The sequence below is a fragment of the Perna viridis genome, chromosome 7 (assembly GCF_037379345.1).
Source record: "Perna viridis isolate PV_CMFRI_1.1 ecotype Kerala chromosome 7, ASM3737934v1, whole genome shotgun sequence".
NCBI lineage: Eukaryota > Metazoa > Mollusca > Bivalvia > Mytilida > Mytilidae > Perna > Perna viridis.
In genome coordinates this window covers 19,391,051-19,413,307 of record NC_142451.1, presented here as the reverse complement: position 1 = coordinate 19,413,307, position 22,257 = coordinate 19,391,051, and the positions used below count along the sequence as shown (strand labels likewise).

At 31.5% G+C, this 22,257-nt stretch overlaps 1 protein-coding gene across 1 annotated transcript; it reads right to left on the bottom strand.

Moving 5' to 3' along the window:
* Positions 1-998: 998 nt before the first annotated feature.
* On the bottom strand, positions 999-20,761 carry LOC148611696 (uncharacterized). Its single transcript, XM_088592496.1, has 4 exons — positions 20,566-20,761; positions 16,645-16,787; positions 8,554-8,662; positions 999-4,728 (listed from the first exon to the last, which is right to left on the bottom strand). Exons 1-4 carry the CDS (start codon positions 20,594-20,596, stop codon positions 4,403-4,405), a joined length of 609 nt encoding a protein of 202 aa, XP_088448622.1. The 5' UTR covers positions 20,597-20,761; the 3' UTR covers positions 999-4,402.
* Between the last annotated feature and the right edge of the window lie 1,496 nt (positions 20,762-22,257).

Here is a 22,257-nt window from a genome sequence, read left to right as displayed (position 1 = left end):
TAATTTTCTTACTGATCTTATTAAAAATAAGGAGAACATGTATGGCAAATATGTCAATATGCAACAACCCCACAGGGATGAAAATGTCAGTCCAAAGACAACCACTGGTCTTCAATGAACAATAAGGAAACCTTCACACTACAGGACAGGCTGCAGCTGGCAAAAAAAAACATCATTATACTTAGGTACAGCTAAAGAGTTGCCCCTATCTACTCAAGTAACATAAAATAAACTAAAGGTGAGAATGAAACAAGGCATACTAAGGCCAGAAATTCCCAACTTGGGATAGGTGCAAAAATGTGGCGGGGTTAAAGTACTTGAGGTGATCAAAACCCCCCTTTAAAATCTGGCCACTGTGCTAAAAAATTACACAATAAAACATACCTCAAAATCAGTTAAAAAAAGGCCTGAGTCCCTTGTTACAATGGAAATAAAGAAATTGAATATAAATTAAAATTAACAATCCAAGGCCCGACTCCTTTGTTTTAACAGAAATAAAAAAACTGAATATAAATTAAAATGATCAAACTAAGGACTACTAGCAGTTAACTGACATGCCAGTCCTGCGGAGGGAATGACCAAAAAAATTTGCTTCGCAAATTTGACAGTTCTAACATCGTTGGGAATTTTTCAGACTCTTCTATAAGTTAACGTTATCTTCCCTGTATTAATTTGATCCGATGGAGCAGTGTAGCAAATAGAGTCGTCACATTCTGAGACATTGTATATATAAAGATATATATATATATAGAAAGGTCTAAAAAATTCCCAGTGATGCAAATTTTTGGTTGTTCCCTCTTCGGGACTCGAACTTGTACTGCTGTGACATCTATGACAACACCGCCTGCACAAAGTCCAGTGCCCTCAGCATAAAACTCATAAAACTTTATGAAACTCATAAAACTATATATATATATATTCCTGTGCATGTATGCTCATGCTACATGACAAAAGGTTTGAAAGTTGATTTGAAAGTTGATAAATAAAAAACAACACAATACATGAGAAGCTTATTTTATAAATAACTAGAAACAAAGGAAATATTATCACAAAATAAAGACAGGATGGAATGTGTTATTTTATAATAAGCCTGGAGCAGACAAGTGGAATGACTGTTAGCAAACTTATAATTAACACACCAGTCATCTTTGACTTCAATTGCATTAAATACTAATGTTTGATTATCTACCTTGTCACAGATCCAATTGTTATCTAATATCATGCATATCTAAATATAATGCTTAACTTTCCCATATAATACCATTATTATCCATTGAGCAGGTTAGGAGTCACCCTTGCAATGCAGAAATGTAAAATCTTGAAGTTGAATAACCCACTATTGACAGGGATCTGTCAAAAATATCATCCTCCATGCATATCTACATATGATGCATAACCTGCCTATAAAATTCCATTAAAATTCATTTTGCAGGTTAGCGATGTGAACATGCAAAAAGTTACATTATCTCCCCTTGAAAGGATCTTTCTTCATGCACATCTTCATATGATGCCTAACTTAGATTAAATCAAAATTCATCAAGCGGCTTCAGAATAATTCAGGTTTAGGATATAGTGCTGTCGAAAAAGAAACCCTGAATGGATGGAAAATCATACAGGTAAGAGGATTCTATATACCCCTAAACAAAGCTAGTTTCACCATATCTAATTCATATAAAGTGTATGTCAATCATTCTGTTATAGTATTCTATTATCATTTGACAATTACCTGTCTCTGTGTCAACAAGTCTAGAATTAAAATCTGCCTAGTACAGAAACTTGTTAGTACCAATATTAAAGACTAAAGTGGAATTTAACTGAACTAAACAGGAAACCAATCTAAAATAAATACAATGTAAGATCTGGAATCCATCATATATTGTTGTTTTGTGCTTGTGAGCAATTTAAATGTGTTTAATACGCATTCAATTAACTTTCTTATTTTACAACAGATAATGCCAAAATTTGAAACATATACCACATATCACAGAGAAATAGACTCAAGAGATGGAAAGATATCATAAAAAGTGTCAATAAATTTTACATACCGGTAAAAAGAATACAGGTACTAAAGCTGGCATTGCAGTATTCATGATTAAATAATGAAAAGCTTAAAACTTGTTTCTGAATCCTTTGCTTAGATTGTATTTATGATATTAAACTATTGTTTGAATTTCTAAATAAATAAAATATGTTTACACTAAATAATAAAAATAACAAGTTGAGATATTTCCAAGCTCAAGTTGGTACATGTAAAGTAAAAATATTTCAGTCGCGGAAACCTGGGGGAGGATATCAATATTATCACTTAAGCAAATTTATCTTGGTTCATGTTTGTAAAATTAGAGAGTTTCAATATCTCACATTACAAAGTGAAAAAAGTGATTTCTTCAGACACTACATATTTTGTCTAGTTAAGGAGGTAGACCTAGGGTAAGGGACATAACTCTTGAAATCAGTGATATGTTTTTATCATATTCAATTTCACCAAAGCCTTTCAAGCTTTCCTCTAAAACAGAATGAAATCAGTCCAAGTTACTTTGAAGCTTACATGATACTGATGTAAAATGCTGATAACAAAGGTTCCAATGATTTCTAAGAGTTGTATCCCTTACCCTAGGTCTACCTCCTTAAAACAATGAAACCCTTACTGCTGTCCAATAAAATGAAGTATTTACAGACAGATGTGTACATATCAAAACATAATACTTAAAAAAAAATACATACTGATATTTACAAAATAACATGTCTAAAATAAAATACAAAAATAATAACTTGTAAATACTTTGACTGGCTGTTCATTATGTGGAGACATTTTTACTAGGTAACTACATTCAAACCTGTCTATCAAAGAATTACATTTTAGAAGCTTTTTATAAAGTATCAGTCTTTATATGAATCAGTCAAAATGTGACAGACAGCAAGTTAGAAAACTTAACTTTTCGATGGAGTTATCTGCCCATAAACTGTTTAGCCACAGCAGACAAAATTATTTGTCCATGAATTGTTTATTTAAAGTGCATTTCCATGAAATAAGCAGTATAACCTGTTCTACCAAAAAGATATGACATATTTATTCCTTCGTTCTGATGTCACAAACATGTCTAAACCGAACCCCTTTCTGACTTGACATATAATTTGTTTGGTTTAGACAGGTTTCTTGTTTTAATACCAGGGTTAAAAATACATATCTCACACGAAGTTTTTGATTTAGATAAGTGTTTGGATTATGCAGGGTTTGGTTCAGACAGGTTTCACTGTAGTCAAATTACTGTCAATATGATTGGTATTTTCTTAGCATGTTTTACTCACTGCCTGATTCTCACAGAGACTTGTACTTCACTACTATGTCACTACATGTACAAAACAACATCAGAATTCAATTGTCTAGTTCACCACTTTTGCCCCCTTATCCCTAAAGATGTTGCTCTAATCAGGTTTGACAGTGAATTATTTGTAAATAAATATTCTAAATATAATATCTTTCTAACTCTGTTTATAATATTCATAACTTTTATTTTATCACATTCTCGAGAAATCAAAAAGCGACTTAAAAATAAATATCTTTATCTGGATATGATATAAATGTGTAAACTTCAATGCCCATGTTATAATGATGATAAATTGGTGTCATAATAAAGTATATCTAAAATACAAATAACTTACCCATTATAGAAGACATCTAGGTAATCCAAAAATAGAATAAGAATTACCTCCCCTTAGCCAAAAAATATGTCTCCTTGAAACTTTTAAATAAAACAAACAAATCTTGTTAACTATAGTATACAAAGAGGTCAATTTTTGGCCCAAATCTTGAACTCAAACATTTTTAACAATAACAGAGGTAGTTAGATAAAATCTGTACTGATAAAACATTTTTAGATTGAAATATTTTCAGTACCCTTGAAATCATGAATTATTTCCATTTCAGTTGGTTGGTATAAGCTGTATTATACAATGCAAAAAATAACTTATGCTATGAACATATTATTTTATACAGTATGGTCAATATATTTTAAAAAAAAATGCACCGTAGCTTAAGTTGGAGGATTATGTACCATTATAAACCATTTCATGTTAACTGAGAGGCACTCTAAAGCAAGCTTAGAATATACTTCCAGAAGGAAAATTCTTTTGTCTTTTCCAAGGTTCTAACTCCCAGAAGTTTAAGTCACAAATAGTCATTAACTTCTGGCAGTTAATACAAAAAGGTTATTACTTATCTTTTTGATCAAATGTTTGCAGTAACTTTTAGTTTTTATGCATTTTTATCTCTTTTGAACAAATTTAGCAATTAATAAAATGACTGATGCACCTGATTAATATTGAGGACATAGAGGTTCTAGCTTCCTCAGATTAGGTTTTAATATCCTTAATAACAATAATATCAGAGAGCTATAGAAAATTATCGTTTTGTTTCATCCATTTTTCCACTATTTCTACTTGCTGCACGTTCATCGATTGTCGAAAGCGTCTTTTTTAATGGCCTGGCCTCCTTTTCATTAGTTTCTCCTGTATTGTTGTTTGTGACTTGCTCTTTTGAACTATCTGTGTCACTGGCTGATGGTTCAACAACATTTTTAGAATGTTTTTTCTTTTTTGATTTAGACTGCTTCCCTTGGTTCACATCCCCGTTCTGAAGAGACAGTTTGTATTGCACTTGATTTGTCGACATTTCGTTGTTAGTCTTTTTATCAGCAGAATTTGCATCATCATTCTTGAAATGTACCTCTGGAAACAAACAAAAACAAGAATAAAGCAAGCAATTTACATGTATTAGAACCTGAATTGTCTCCACTTAGGACCTCAGCTGTGGTCACAAGTCCTTAAAATAATACTGATCCTTTCGTGGTTTGTTGCAAGGAAACCAACAGTCAACCAACAGGCCTAGCTAGCATGGCCATGAAATAAAGTGACTACAATAGTCTACCAACAGGCCTAGCTAGCATGGCCATGAAATAAAGTGACTACAATAGTCTACCAACAGGCCTAGCATGGTCATGAAATAAAGTGACTACAATAGTCTACCAACAGGCCTAGCTAGCATGGCCATGAAATAAAGTGACTACAATAGTCTACCAACAGGCCTAGCATGGCCATGAAAAAAACGACTACAACTGCTTTAGTTAAAAATAAATAATATACATGTGTAAAGTTATACAGTGGCTGTAATGATACTCTGAAGTTATCATCATATATATAGTTTTGAAAAATTCTCAACATAAGTTTAGACTTTCAGATTCTAGAAGAAAATGACTAGAGCGATGAATTCCCCAAAAATGAATGCAATCTTCCTTTTGTGGTGTAGAACCATCTGAAACGTTTTATGAAAATCCATTTGCTTATTAAAAAGTTACTGTATTGAAAGCAGAAAATGATTGTTTTAATAAGACAAAGAAATGTCATGAATATGCCAACATTACATGTCAACAAGTACCATGGAAAAAATAAACAATGGTCAATAGCAACATTTCCCATTTAAATTCATAAGGTTGAGATTATTTCACATATTTCACAAAACAAATCTATTTACCTGTAAATTATACTCATAAAATTTTATTTGACTCATAAATTGTTAAATGAGATTTTCTAACTACAGTTCAAAATCAAATCACATAAAAATACATTTATTGCTATAAATTTAAATACTTATTTCACATTTTTACCACTATTTAACAAAGACACCAAAGCTGTTGCACATTTAATAAATAAACTATTCATAAGAACTGAATGAAAAACAAAATAATGGCACCAAACAAGGGCCCTACCCATCATTTTGCAGAAACATTAATGGCATGGTATTTACATGTGCTTCCAAATGTTTATACAAATGCACATGTGTACTAAATTTCATAATAAAGCTTTAGCACATATGTCAGAAATTCAAACAAAGGACAAGATAACCTGATATAGGTGTATGATTTCAAAGTTTTCCTGGTAGAATGACATTTGTAACAGTTATACATTTTATGTCTTAGTCAAACAAAATTTACATAGTAAAATAAACTTATACTTTTATTTCAAGATTGTTTAAAATTAAAAGTGCTAACCCTAAATATACCACATGTTAGAATGCTTCCTAATAACATAAGCAACTCTTTTCTGAAGGACTTAAACTGAAGTTTGCATAATCTATTATAATATTACTTTCATCCTCTATTCAAATATTTGCATCAAGGATATAAATTTGAACAAAAATAATTGAGTTCTTTCATGTGGGAGGTCGATTACACTTTAAGCCATAAAATAGTAAGTTATGACCACCCCTTTAAACTTTAAATCTTCAGGAAATAAATTACATCAATAAAAAATGCTTTTCTAAAAACATTAAGTGAAATTCCAATTCCTTAAAATAATTGTTTACCACCAATACACATGTAATTCCTGTATAATTATTTTCTATTACCACCAATACACATGTAATTCCAGTACAATTATTTCCTATGTCAGACTTTCTTATCAATAGTAATGATGTATTTAACATGTTCTGTATGCATGACTTTATCTACCAAATGATTTGGAAACCTACAAAATATTATTTTTATTAATTTTCAACAATCAGAAATAATTGTTTGTCCAGAAAAAAGGGGGTTGGGAAGTATCCCTCTCTCACGTGCATGTGCATTTAATGGGTCAGCTGAAAAAAAAAGAATGAGTATTACCAGCCTATACACAAATTTCCAATGCAAAACTAGAAAACAATAATTTTACATTTTACCACCCCCCTTCCCCCAAAAAATAATATTCACTTGAAAGCAATATTAAACTTTTTAAACATGATTATGTCAGTTAGCCTATATAAAATGACCTTGCTTTAAATAAAACTAAACATAAGTCAGCTGTTATAAATATTTTAAAAACCTATGAAAATATTTAAAACTAATTCAATACTTTTTTTTATATTTTCAAAATTCAAAGGATAAATTATACAGAACTTTGGAATTCCCTTTTACTGTTAATTACATGTGATCCTTTCAATAGATGGTAAAATCTTAAACCATCTGAAATATATTTAACCTAAACTAAGTAGAACCACAAGTAATAATCAGTCATAATAACCCTAACCTAAGGATACTTAAAAAGTATGTTTTTGCCTCAAATGATGTACAATTGCATGGCTACAATGTATTTCAAGGTGCATATCAGGTTTTCACTGTCTACAAAGTTTCATGAAATTTTTGTGCAGTAGTTTCCATGGAGTTATGCTTTCACAAAAGTGACGGGCAGACAGACAGACATGTGGACTGAACAAAAATAATATGTCATCCCCTCAAAGTGTGGGGAGACAAAATTATTACTATAAGATACTCAGCTGAAAGCCTAATTTCAAGCTTAGATAATTATTGCCATAAGTATTATGTAAAAACCAGTTGCTTTATTGAATCAGATACATGCATTTGGCCTACTAACTTTTAATACTGTCCACTCAATAGATCAGAAGTACCAATGTTCAGTCCTTTCCATAATAAATTTGGAGAATTAAGTTTATCAGGCACAGTGCAATTCTCAAACCTGATATTGGAATATATTAGGCAATATTGTAGAAAATTCAAAGGGCTAAAATAGCCCACCATATGTTTCATAAGTCAAATCAATGATTAGATCAAAGACCAAGTAAAGGACTTCCTATTAAACCTGTCCCTTCAAATCCACTCTGATCGTTAAGTGGTACTTATCCAGTCCTTCGGACATTTTATAGTACTGATAGAAGGCAAAGAAAAATTCAAAGGATAAAAAAAAATTTCTGTGTTTCTCCTAATGTCTGCTTCTATGTGCAGGCTGAAATTTGAACCAATTCAGCCAAATCAATGAAAATCCACAAAGTAACAGTTAGACTAAAAATCTAAATCAACATCCCTAAAATAATTTCAAATCATAAACTATTGATCTGTAATCCAAACCAAATATATCTATTAACTAAGGAGACATAGGATAAAAGACCATTTATCCACATTTAAACATTCATTTGTGAAAAAGAAATGTACTATGGAATCCATTAAAATATGATTATATTTTTACCTGTGGAATAGGTGAATGTTAAGGTATATAATAGATATTTGTTTTTTGCAATAGGTTTTCCTAATAGATAAATGTTTCCTAAAACATAAACCATGCTACATTAACTGAGTCAGTCATGTTTTATTTCCCAATATGGTTTTGTGGAAATAGAAAACACTAAATGCTGCAGAATCTTGAAAAATAAACATTGCAAAGCCAAAGCCATCAGATTTTGGCTTAAATTCTGGTAAATTGTGTAATTTTTGTATTAAATTCTGCAAGAAGTTACTACCAATCATTAAATTGCTGGGAGCCCAAGTTCTTCCAATGATAGATAAATACACACTTTTTAAATTCATTGTCAGCTCCTAGGAAACATTAAAATCCACCTTGATCAGTTAGTGCCTAAATGTTCTATGGCATTGGAATAACTGAAATTTTATTGTCTACGTTTTAAATATTTTTTTGGATAAAATAAACCCCACATGAATCTGTATTTAATGCTTTATCATATGTACAATAACAGAAATAGAAAGTTTTGACTGATTAAATACTAACTTTTGGCAGGTGTAGGAGAACCTGCTCTAGAAGAGACCCTGGATGTCCCCCGAGACCTGGTGCCAAGAGAAAGTCTTTCCTTCTCTTCAATTGTCCGCAGTGAAATTTCCTACAAAATAAATATAGGTTTGTAAATCACATCTGTTCCTGATAACTTTCATATTGTTCATCAAAATAAGAAAACAATACAAGAGATATTCAAATGGATGATGGTTTAAATTAAGTTGCTCAGGTGTTTACAGACAACTCTGCTTATTGGCAAAGTATAAAAACTTTCCCCCCAAAAATTGAAGTGGAATTATTTCAGATAGCACAGGCTACAATTATGTGCTATATTAGCTTGGTGAGAGTGCTGAGAAGGACCTTTCAAATAGGAACTATTCATCATAGTTAAGTGGCTAATCCAGAGGGGAGTGTGGCAGGTTGGCACCCCATTTTTACTGGAAAAGTTGTCATTTTCATGTGTGAAATAGACAAAAAATAGTAAATAATGTCCTAGCACCCTCTTTTTGAGGAACCCCAGCTGGCATCCCTAATTTTCAAAGTGTCTGGATCTGCCCCTGAACTTTCATTAAGATTCAGTCAGAAATTGACCATAAAGGGTAATAACATGATTAAACTGCTTGGAAACTCTTGGCAATAGTCAAAAGGAATAACCAAATGAAGGAAAGTCCATATAACAAATGGCAATAATAAGGAAAAAACCTGGAGACAATGGCACAATGAAATTAATATAAGAATAAGGCTATGACAAATTAGAACTACCAGTAAAGCTTCCCTTACCAATATATTTCAATTTTGTTATAGAGGACAATTAAAACTTTAAACTAGATTCCCTTGGATTTTGTCAATTTTTACAACTTTGGTTCTCCTCTAAATGTACTCAAATCATGAAAATAGGTATTACTTTTACTTTTATGGTAATCTACATGCAACCTCTTAATGAATAAAATCACTACATCTCAAATAAGCAGTAGTATAGTCTGTTGTAAAATACCCTCAACATCATAGGGGATTAGTAACCTATTAGAAAACTGTGTAAAAAACATTGTAACACCTTACATGTTATCACATGATCAAATTAGCACATATTGTAGATGTAATTTCAATATGTATATTTAAAAGATTATCGTTAATGATATATAAACTAGACTCAACCTGAGTTAAAAACTACAATCAGTTCATTAAGATATAAAATTTCATCAATTTTTTGTCCTTTACAACACTAAACCTCTACAATTTGTTATTGAAAAAAGCTATAAATCAATTTGAAATAATAAAACATTCCTTTAAATTTAATAGTAGATGACAATTTAGATTACTTTCTAATAAACTTTGTTTAAACCTTAATAAAATCTTTAAGTACACCATGCTAGTAATTTTCCAAATTACACCGCAAGTGATCCATATATGCCTTAAATACTAATAAATAAACAAATACTATGTAGGTTCCTTCAGGCACAGTGACCAATCTTATTAAATTTTATTATGTATTACGATTTATAAACAGTTTGTGCCCAAACTGCAGGCAACTCAATCTACAAAAGAAAAAACAATCGTAAGGGACAGAAAAGGACCACTAAATACATAATCATAATACAAATATACAATCAAAAGAAATATAACTTCAGTAATGGCTTTTTGGTACAACGTGTACCTACACAGAACTTGGTCACCGGCCTACTCGATACGTTTAAAATCATGCGCACTGCTTTTATACCTAGTTAGACTAATCACTCATAATTCAACCGTATTCAAATAAAGCGGGAAAATTCTTCCGCAATCGACCATACTTAAATATATTTGAACTATATTAACTCTCTAAGATTTTAGATAAGTACATTAGTATTACATGGGAAAATAATTCATAGTGAAACAGCTGATTTAGATCAAGGAAAATTTGAATCAGGGGTAGGAACACATTGAAAAAAGTAACTGAAATTTGAAAAATTCATTCAGGCACAAGTTTGTGGTATTTTATACATGAGATGATGGCAGAAGACAAAACTAAAACCCTGACACTATATTGCAGACAAATTAGAAATCTTAAATTGTACATGTATTTACTTATATTTGCTTTCAGGATATCAATTTGATTTTAATGTTATTTATTCTCATGCCTAACACTCCATTTATGTAAAAAAAATAATATGTCTGTATCTTGCTATCCTACCTACCTTAGTATTTTGTGCTTGCCTTATACATTTTATGTTGACTCAAGCACCTTTAAAGCCTAGATTGTTTTCCCATTAACTCCATGTTAAATGTTTTTGAAAAATAAAATAATTTCCCTTCCTACCTCCCTATTTTTTTTTCTCCTTCATAAGCAGCAAACAAGACTATTATTTTTTTTTTGCCTTAATTAATATGAGCTGAAAAATGACTCATTTGCAGGGATTTATTTTCACAATTTTTTCTTGCTTGGGAAACTAGTGAAAAATAAGTCACTCATGAAAATAAGCTAATAGAAGTTGAACACACCCTATCTGTATCCTATAAAATATAAATGAGATAAGATCTTAAATTTGTAGTGTCCATGTACTTACTGTATAAATTATCAGTATTTATCAGGGGACTTTTTCTTAGTGACCTTAATTTGGTATACATCCAAGTTTCATAAGGAAAAATGTATAAAATATCCACATGTGAAATATTTTATCCCAGTCTTACATTTTTTCCTAGTGTCTGATTATTTTTATTTGTTTTCTTTCTTTCTTCAAATTTATTCATATTTCTTAAAAGAGGACTAAGGGTGACCCAATTTGAGAAACCAAATTTTATGGAAGACATCACCTATGCCATGAAGTCAAGCTGGCCACAGGTTTAAACATATCAGTGCTTTTGGAGAAATTATCATATCAATGTTACTTTTCATAACAAAATGATACAACTTTCATCTAACGACTCTCCTGTAAACAGAGGTGCAGTTCACAAGAAATTAAAAGTCAATTTTTTTTATACATTTTGTACATGTAGTTATATTTAGATTTTCCAATGACAGATGTAAGAAATTAAACACAACATGACTTTCAATTCTATCTAAGCTATTTGTTCCAGACCATTTATTCTGAATTCCTTTCCTCAAATATTTTAAAGTATTCATGAAGCTTATTTTTTTCAATCAGTGCAATTATCTGTTGATGCATGCATGCATAAACTTGCTAATAATCCTTACAGTGATTATAAATGTTTTTTTTAATCTCCATACATTCAAACATCATATGACAGTTAAACTTTGTAATTTTCTTTGAGTATTCATACACATGAACTTTAGATAAATCCATACCATACCAACTGGGGGTAGCAGATAGAATTTCTCGATACTGTTTAGGAACAATTATTTGTGGAGTAAATTTTTCATGTTTTTTTTTGTCTATTAACCAAGAATTTCATATCTAAAACAAAATGAAGAATTAAGTACCATTCTGTGTAAGAATCATCATTTTTCTCAATTTTTTTGCCTGAGATATATTCAAAACATTAAGAAAACAACCAAAAAGCTATTTAAGTTTATCCTGAAGCATCTGACATAGATATATTTTGACTGCCCATATACGAGAAAAGTGCAGTAAATTTTTCCCACCATTTTTCCATAGTGCATTTCAACTAAATTTTACCTATCAATATCTTAAAAAGGCGAAACTTATAAACACTTTGATGGTTATTTCTGGAGGTTATGAGGTTTAAATACTTAAATTATGAAATAAAGTCTCTGTGGTTTTTTTTCTTCATGTGCCACACTTTACACACATTTTGCCTGATTCTTAGAAAGAGAAGTACTTAAAAAGTTTGATAGTACATGTGTAATGAAATCCACCAAACATTTTTGTTTCTTTTTTGATTTTTTTTTCTAGATTAAAGATATATTTCTGAAAGAATTGAAAGTAAGTTTGTATAACATAATATTGGCAGGATCTATGTGGAGTAATTAAAAAAATAGATGTACACTATTTGATTTGTTTACTCCTAACAGAATTTATCGTAATTATACTATTGACAATATTCTTTCATGGTTAGATGTCATAGGTGTAATTATATTATTGCCAATATTCTCTCATGGTTAGATGTTATAGGTGTAATTATATTATTGCCAATATTCTCTCATGGTTAGATGTTATAGGTGTAATTATATTATTGCCAATATTCTCTCATGGTCAGATGTCATAGGTGTAAGTATACTACTGACAATATTAGGAAATGCTGACTTCATTACTTACAATTCTAATACTTTTTTAAGATCAAATAATTTGCTTCCTTAAATTATAATTTAATAGGTAAAAAAGTTTTTTTTCAATTTGAAGGAGTAAAATTGATCTAATCCACACTGCACTGTAAGCCAAACCTCAATATTGCACAACTTTATTCATGTATAAAAATAGTTATGACATTTTTGGGGTTGAAATAATATTTATGAGGCAATTTTAAAATTTAAATTTCAATATATGTACCTTAAACATGTTTATGGATTGGGTTAAACCTCTAAACAAGTAGATTTAAGCCATAGATTACCTGGTACCCTGTAAAACAAACTTATTATACAAATCTCCCACACAATGTCTGTGACTGTCTCAACTTTGTTTGTTGATATACATGATGTTTAAATGGCATGTGTTTATTGTTTATTCCAAATAATTTGACACAGATAAATTAATTTTGACAGTTAATTACTTACCTTAAGAAATATTTAAATACTTGGGTTTAACAAATTATAAATTCAATCAAATTCACTGGTTAAAAGCAATTTTAAAGGCCATAACAACAAGATCAAAGGCTAAAGTATCTAGACTACTAACTACAACAGAGCAGCCCAGCCATTAGTAGGACATACTCTGAGTTCTTAAGTCAGGTATCCCAAAGACTGGGCTTCGCTACCTCCAACTTCTAGCTGGCATCTACTAACACAATCCCCACATGGGGCGGTTGTGCAAGATCCACAAGGATATTCAAGACCATATAAACCACCAATCAGACTACTAACTGGAAATAGTAGGGTTCAAATTAGTGATGGAATCTCAATTGTTGACCTTTGACCTTTGAAATTTCATTTGCCTAGGTCTAGGACCTTCAACATGTCTTGTTTATTGACACTTAATTAAGGACTTATGGTTTTTCTAGAGTGGACCATTGATTTCAAACTTTGAAAAGTCCAAGAATTCCCACTCTTGAAAGAACTTTTATATGAAACACAGCCATTCATAGAAACTCTTTTTAAAAAAAAAAACCAGATAGACAAAGGAACAGCCAACTGCAAGAGCCCAGAAGCATTCTGGGCAGCTCTGCCCAACTGCAACACTAAGCATTCTTTCCCTGTCTTTGAAGTGCCTGCAGAGGACCATAATATGTCCCTACACAGATACAAATACCCAGCCTTCTGATAAAATTAATTAATTATATATTAAAGAGTTAATGAAGAGTTACAAACTCCATTTGCTTCATTACATCTCAACCAAATCTTCAGTAAAGTTTTGACAGATTGCATTGAATAGGTTATGCAAACAGGCTACATGGATGAACATATAGATTTCTCAATTCTCTATCCGTTAGGGGTATAATGACAATTATTTATTTGTTTTGCATGAACTAATCTAGTCTACAATACATGTACATCATGTACATGTATGATTTCCTTGACATATTTCCCATGTGTCCTTCAACTAATATTTGATTACAAAAAAGGTTTCTTGAGAAGATTACATCTGTCATAGGCATCTATTCAATACTGTACACTCAGCAGATCATTTAAACCTTCACAGGAAATATAAAGAATGGGCAGTATATATATTTAAGAGGGTGTCCATGCAAAAACCAGGCAGTGGGTTACACATGGCAAATTTTGTTTTCAAAAAATTTTCATCCATTTCATATCACAAATACATCCTTTCTCAAAGGTGAATGCTGGTTAATTTAACTGCAATGGTTAAAGAGAAAAATAATGGAAAGCATTGAAATTCATTGAAAAAGGGAGATAACTCTTTATTTTTGTGCAAAATATGGTTGCTTTGTTATGGAATTTTAAGATCGTTTTCCAGGCCATCCATTGTTGCTTTAAAAAACATCTTTTTACTATTTGAAAAACATGTGATACTAACATTACATTGAAACAAAAAATTCAATGGGATAAAATTTATCTTTTGCCAACCATATCATAGGATTTGCCTGATTTTTACATGGACAGCCTTAAAAAGGTTTTTTTTTCAATATTTTTTATGCATTGAACTACTTACATGTTTAAAGGAAAGGCAACCATTGGGACTACCACATATCATACAAATTGAATATGTAGCCAGAAGTGAATTTACTATTCGCATGTTAGTATACTACATCAGTATGGTGGATCCAAAGTGGGGTCCAAACTATTTGCACTAAATGTTTTCCCCCAAATGTGAGAAATGAAAACATTTTCCAACCAAAAGGGACCAAAAATTTTAGGAGTTCATAAACTGTATGTTTATAAGCTCAAGATCTGTTTTTTTAACTACATATATATATAATCCATGTATTTATTTCATCCAAAAAGAAGTGTTACATGTAGTTTTAGATTGGGTGGCTTAAAGAATCAATAATGTAATACTTGTACAACACCTTCTTATTATTCTGAAGAAAGTAATGATTTCTGATTGTGTTTTGATAAAAACAGTTTGGCATGAAGTTGTTAATTTATAGATACTTATTTAATAATTTATCTACCCATCTGTTTAAAGGTGATTATCACAAAATTACCAGACATTTGTGCGACACCTTCTTAGGGAGCAATCAATACTCATCGTGATTTTTTTTCAACTGAGGAACAACCATGCAAAACTAATATAAGAAAGGTGCCAATATACTAATATACCCAATAATAATCTTCTTTGATAGAGTACAAAAAGATTGTCCCATTTAGTCTTTTTCTAAGTTTGTAAAATTTGACTATTTGGGTTTTTTACACATTGGCTTATATGAATTTTTATACTTAAACTTTCATTTAAAAATTCCAGCTGTTGCTGCCATTTCAAAAGGATTATACATTCAGGAATCATAATTTTGTTGTAAAAGCCCACAGATACACTGTAATTAGAAACCATGACATAAGACCATACATGTACATGTAACCAATATTACCATATGCATTAAAGGAGAAAGAAGACCATGTTATTGTGCAAGTTTTAAATATCAAAAATAATCTGTTAAAAATTCATAAAATTAAATTTAAAAATGATTATTTCCTTCTCTTAACTAATTAATCACTATTCATAATAAGGGAATTTGAATTTCCAACGGCTGTGGGTGCAACCATGATCATTTGAGCTGTGACGTAATGAAGTCACTTTTAAATGTGAAAGTAAATAGGTAATTGATTACGATGTCCGCAGAAAGCACAAATTTGCGACTTTCTCCCACTAATTTTAACCCAAAATATATAGAATATATTGAGGCACAATGTCGAAGCAAATGTTAAACAACACTGACGAACTGTGGGATTTGCAGCTAGAAAGCTAGTACGTCTGAGGAAAGTCAGATGAGTGTTCATGTTGCCGGTGAAAAAACTTTTTGAATATATCTCTTTTATCATTTGTGCAGTTGCAAGTTTGACAAGACAGCATGTTTTAGTAATCAGAAAAATAGGATTGTAGTAATATTTACGGAATATTCTTTGTTTACACATTACATGTGCAGTACTTGTATCAGTACCAAACCGACTTACTGACGTCACAAGCTAATCAGACGATATCGGTAAAAATCAATAAAGTCTGCTTATGATCTTCCTTCAGATAGAAGAGTTCTGCAAGATGGCTATCCACATATATTTCTAAGATTTTGAATTTTGCATAGCCTTGTGCATGTTACAAAAGCCCATTTTGCATTAAAGGGTATTTATTTTTGTTTACATGAGTATGATTTATCATAAGAGCCTAACTTAATGCAAAGATGGACTTTCCCTTTAAACTCACATACATGTACTAGTATATCCCACATTAGTATGTACACCAATGCATAATTACTCTCATATTGCAAAATTTTCCTTCTTCAAAATTGTATAAAGTTCTAACAGAAGTTGGGGGTTTGAATTTAATTTGATAGGACCTTTTCTTCCTTAAACACAATACTAACTTCTGCAGCAGCTATTCTTTCTTCTTGACGAAGCTTCATGGCTCGTTCTCGATCTAACTTGGATTCATTTTTCTTGGTAATATCACCTGATATTACATTAGGATTCTTTAAAGGTTTCTTTACAGGTCTCTTTGCTTCATTATCTACAATAAAAAAAATCAAAGGTTTTCTTTAGTAATGGATGCATTTTCACATGTTGAAAGACATGTCAAAAGAAAATTGAGGTGTTTGATGATTGTTTGCTAAAAAAATATTTTATCTATTTGTTTTAGATTGTTCAGGATTCATTTAATAATATTTACATGAAGAAATCATCAATGCATTTTTTTTTGTCTTGCTTTGTGTAGTTTTTTTGGGGATCGGTGGGGGCAGTTTTTTTAGGTGGGTGGGGGCAGTTTCTACATATACATGATTTGAACTACTGTAAATAAAATTTTAAAATACTGCTACATGTAGCAAGCTCACAATACCCTCTGCTTCAAATAGACATAAATGTAAAATGTTTGTTGGAGTAACTCATTTTGGCATCATCCAAAAGTAATACCAAACCTTTCAAAAAAATTTCACCAAAATCCCTAAGGCAGTTTAGGATGAGTTGTGCTTACCAGATCTTACCATGTAAAAGCCTTAATTTGGATTATTTCCCTTTTTGACTCCTTGTACATTCATTATATTCCTTCATGCACATTTTCATATGACATCCATCAAACCTTCCTATAAAATTACATCAAAATTCCTTGATCTGCTTAGGGGAATTGCACTTACCGGTACAAGATTTTAACAAGTAATACCCTCAATTTGGATTATCTCCCTTTGGCGTCCTCGTACATTAACTATATTCCTTCATGCACATCTGCAAATGATACCCTACCTTTCTCCAGAATTCCATTAAAATCCCTAGAGCAGTTCAGGAGGAGTTGTGCTTACATGAAATGTGGATGGATGGATGGATGAACAGACAGATGAGGTTATTCCAATACTTCCAAACTTTGTTTGCAGGGATATAAAAAATGTGGACATCTATCCATTGTTGTGAGTTTCATAAACTTTTTTTCTCTATTAGGGCATCTTACAAAATGTAAGGTTGGTTAACTAGGACCGGTACATATAATTGGAAGTTAAAGAATCTTGACTGAATCAGAGCGCTCAGTACAAAATATTGACCCATGACTTCCGTGAATCAAGAATGCTGACCGAAATGTTTCTAAACTGAACACATGTAGATACATTTTGTACAACCATTTGAAAATCTAATTACATGTGACATGTGCCATCCTGCCCTATATGCACTTGATAAAATTTAAAATTTTACATGTCCTAGAATGCATTCCTTATTATTTAAACTGTGCAAGTATAGCTATTAAGATTTTTTTTTTATAATACATGCATTTATTACATAATTCAAATAAAAAAGCAATATTTGATTAAAAATGGATATACATGTATAACATATGAATATTTCTCGACCAGATTAATGTGGAAATGTTCCAAATACAATACAGCCTTGCTGATTACCCAAGAAGAAATCAATTTAATTTCACTTGACTTTCTCCTTGTCACCTAATATTAGAGTCTTTCTGATCTATTTGATTAAAACTTTACAAAGACAAACATCTTTCTATATGACTTTGTTTATTTAGCATTTATAAGTGGACAATACCTACAGGATTTAAGTACTTTTCTGTCTAAGAATCAGGCAAAATGTATATAAGGTGTGGCACATGAATGAAAAAAAACGCAGAGATTTTATTGCATTAACCAAATAATTATACCTGATAACCACCAGAAATAACCATCAAAGTGTTTGTAAAATTGCCTTTTTAAGATATTGATAGGTCAAATTTAGTTGAAATGCACTGAGGAAAAATGGTGGGAAAATTTTCCCACACTCTTTCCCTACATAAGCAGTCAAAAAATATCTATGTCACAGATGCTTCAGGATTAACTTAAATAGTTTTTCAGTTGTTTTCTAGATGTACTAAATATATTTTAGGCAAAAATGACTAAATTGGGGGAAATGATGTGCCATCCATTCATTGCCTGATTCTTACACAGAATGGTACTTAAATACCCATGTCCATGTTTAGGTCAAATGTCCACCTGCACGACCTAACGACCATGAAATATTTACTGTTATTGAAGTTCAAACACACTTAATACTCTATAATCTAATTTTTACAAGATCCAGCAGACATGAGATCATAAAAAACATTCCCGGTTTCAATTATGTTGACTTGTTAAGTTGTTTTTGGTAACTAGTATTACATCACAACATACATATATTTAGTCATAATATTGTTAAATAATTTTTAGGTCTGTGGGTTAAAATATGGATTGGTTCAACCTGTATATGTGTATGTATATAGATCAATGATGAGGATGGTACATGCATGTGTACCACATAATACATGTACCAGCAACACCAAATCATCACACTTTAAGAGCAAAATGTACAACACAAAGCATCAAAATGTATGTATAGAAAAACAAAGCAATATCCCCACTGAAAACTGGAAGTGAAATGACAGGTCCCCCAAAAGTTTACTGTAAAAAATATATAATTACTGTTTAAAGTTACAAAAAGTGTTTTTTTTTTTTTTTTTCTATTGTCTTTGATAATGCAATGTAATTCATATACATATACATGTATTTCTAGATGAAAAATATGAAATATGTACAACATTGTAGTACATGTATATGTTTGACTCCTGTAAGGAGACTTGTATGTTTTGTTACATCATACATGTATTAATATTTCAAAAGTTCATTTGAAGTTGTGGATTTCATCAGGTCAACAAAGTTTTCGACAGATTTTTCTAAATCTGGTTGGGAATCATAATTTTGTTGTAAGACAGAACCATTAAAATATGAAAATTGGTACTCCATGAACAACAGAACTTCCAGACAATTTTACATTCCGTACAACATTCAATTTCTACAGAGGGTTTAGCACCTAATATACAATGTTTACACCTAATAAATGACAACCAGTGATGTTATTAGAAGCCGGCAATCTGCAAACATCGCCAGCTACTTGCTTAAATATCACCAGCTACTAGCCAGTGTATTTAATACATCCTGTTAAGAAATTAATTACCCATTTATCTGATTTTATCAAGAAATAAATTGACATCAGACTGAACATTGAACTAAATTGATTTCAGTTTAAGCTCTAAACAATGAATTGAAAGATACTGAAACTAATAAATGTGAGTTTTAATATCAAATGAAGAGAGAGTCTGATCAAGACATGTCAAGGTTTTGCTGTTGTCATGAAGATATTAAGTTAAATCAAAGATAAACTGATAAACTGTGATTTTTATTGCATTCCAGTTGAGGCAAGGCTTAGTACCTCTAGAAATTAAATAAATGTTCCCTGTATAAAAAATTTCAGTAAGTCACATTGTGAAATAAATTCAGGAATTTCACTCTCTGACTTTTTTTGCCAAAACATTACAACACAAATAACAATCTCCCAATCACACAAATACAAATTTAATCAATTAGTAATCCTAAATAACCAAAAATATATTTAATTGTGCCAAGAACACTTGAAGATTTAAGTTGAGAGGGAAACAAGTTTCACAGAAGCATAAAATCCAGCCATTATTGACTTGTGATCATATTTGGGTCATTCACTCTTTTTCTCATTATTATCCTATTAGTCACCCCATATTTTTGCAGCATAAAGAACAAAAACAATGAAACTGAAAAAATGAAGGTATTGAATCTGATTCAACTTCAATCAAGATCATTCAGCTATATTAAGACAGACTGATTTTTCCATTTGTGAGGAACTTAAAAATTAAGTCATATTAATTAAAAGTGAAAAGGAGAGAAAAGAAAAACATGTGAATTTACATGCATGTAATTGATATAAACTTTAATATATTTGTTTTATATATATATATATTTTTTTACCTTCAAAAATCTGTGAAGACACGCATCCCATGTCTTGCCATTATTTCAGAATTAAATCCGAATAATAAATATAATTCCTTACAGATTGCATGCGTGTCGATAATTGTCGAGTAGTAAGAAAAACAAAGTATCACCCAGGTGAAATGAACCGTTCTACTTTCGATTCGCAAGCAGTCCATGAATTCATGCATCGGCAGGTACTCCGGAAGTATTACATATTGGGGGTCATCTTAGAATACTTTTTAGAAGAGTAATCAAGGGAACCAAGGTTATGGCGGTAATCAAAAGAATGTAATCCAGGGACAAAGACCAGACATGGAAAACAGACATACACAACAAAGAACATAAAGTAACTAAAATCATACATACAAAGTAACAAAAGCAAATGAGCAACTCGGACTCCACTAAAAACTGGGAGCATGGACCAGGTGCACCGGTAGGGCAAGCGTCCTCTGCTTTTCTAGAAACACCCGCCGAGTTGCTCATAAAAAGTCAAGTCCGGGGTAGACAAACGAGGAAAGGAAAACTATGTCCCGTTGAATAAATCAGTTTTCATGGTGCTGATGGATACACCATAACGATCCACGAGTTCATGATGACGACCATAAAACTTCTGTAGTGATGACTCCAATCTTGTAGCAACATAACCCTGTTCCAGAAGCGTATTTGTTAGAGTTCTAGCGTAGTTCTAGATACAAAAAGTCTGCGTTGTTTCGGCAAGCTCTGGCATAACGTATGAGTTGTGATATGAACACTCCATACGCAGGAGCCGAAGGGATGTTGCCAAAGATGAAAGGAAAGTTGACAATTCTGAATAAAAAGTCATCACGTTTGTCGTAAAGTTTGGTCAATAGTTTTCCTTTACCATCGATTTTTAAGTATAGGTCAAGATATGAGGCTGACTTCACAGTGTCTGTAGTATCCTGTATCTCAAGTTCTTTTGGGTAGATGCGATATATCAAATCCCCGAAATTAGGATTGTTTAAAGATAATACGTCATCTATATAGCGGAAACTGAGATTGAAAGATCTAGCCAAACGATATTCTTTCTTTCGGATCAGATCAGCTATAAAGTCAGCCTAATAAGAGTGAAGGAATAAGAGTGAAGGAATAGGTCAGCAAGTAAAGGAGCACACTTTGTTCCCATTGGAATGCCGACCGTTTGATGAAAAACACGTCCACCACACTGTACAAATATGTTGTCGATTAGCATTCCAGAAATTCCAGCATTTTGTAAACATCTTCCGCTGTATATTTGGAAGATGATTTGGAATTGTTTCTTACAAAGTATGAGGAATCTCTACCAAGAACTATATATTTGTATCGAGGTGTACCATCTTTTTTGGAAAAACAACGATGTATAATATTTTTAAGTCGGGATTTTAACTGAGTATGGGAAATAGAAGTATACAGTGTTGAAAAATCATAGGTTTTAATGCTATTATATTCAGATAATAGTCTTGAACTGATTGTCTCCAACAGATCTTTCGAATTTTTCAGGATCCACATTGAATTAGTACCACTACGGAAGTAACAAGTGTTGTGGTAGGACTGCAGACCCTCTTTGACAGTTGTGAGTATAGAAGTTAAAAGTTTTGAAAGAGGTTTGATGGTACATTTTGTAGATCCAGCTATGAAACGTTGTTTGTGTGGATTCTTGTGGAGTTTAGGAATCCAGTAAATAGACGGTAA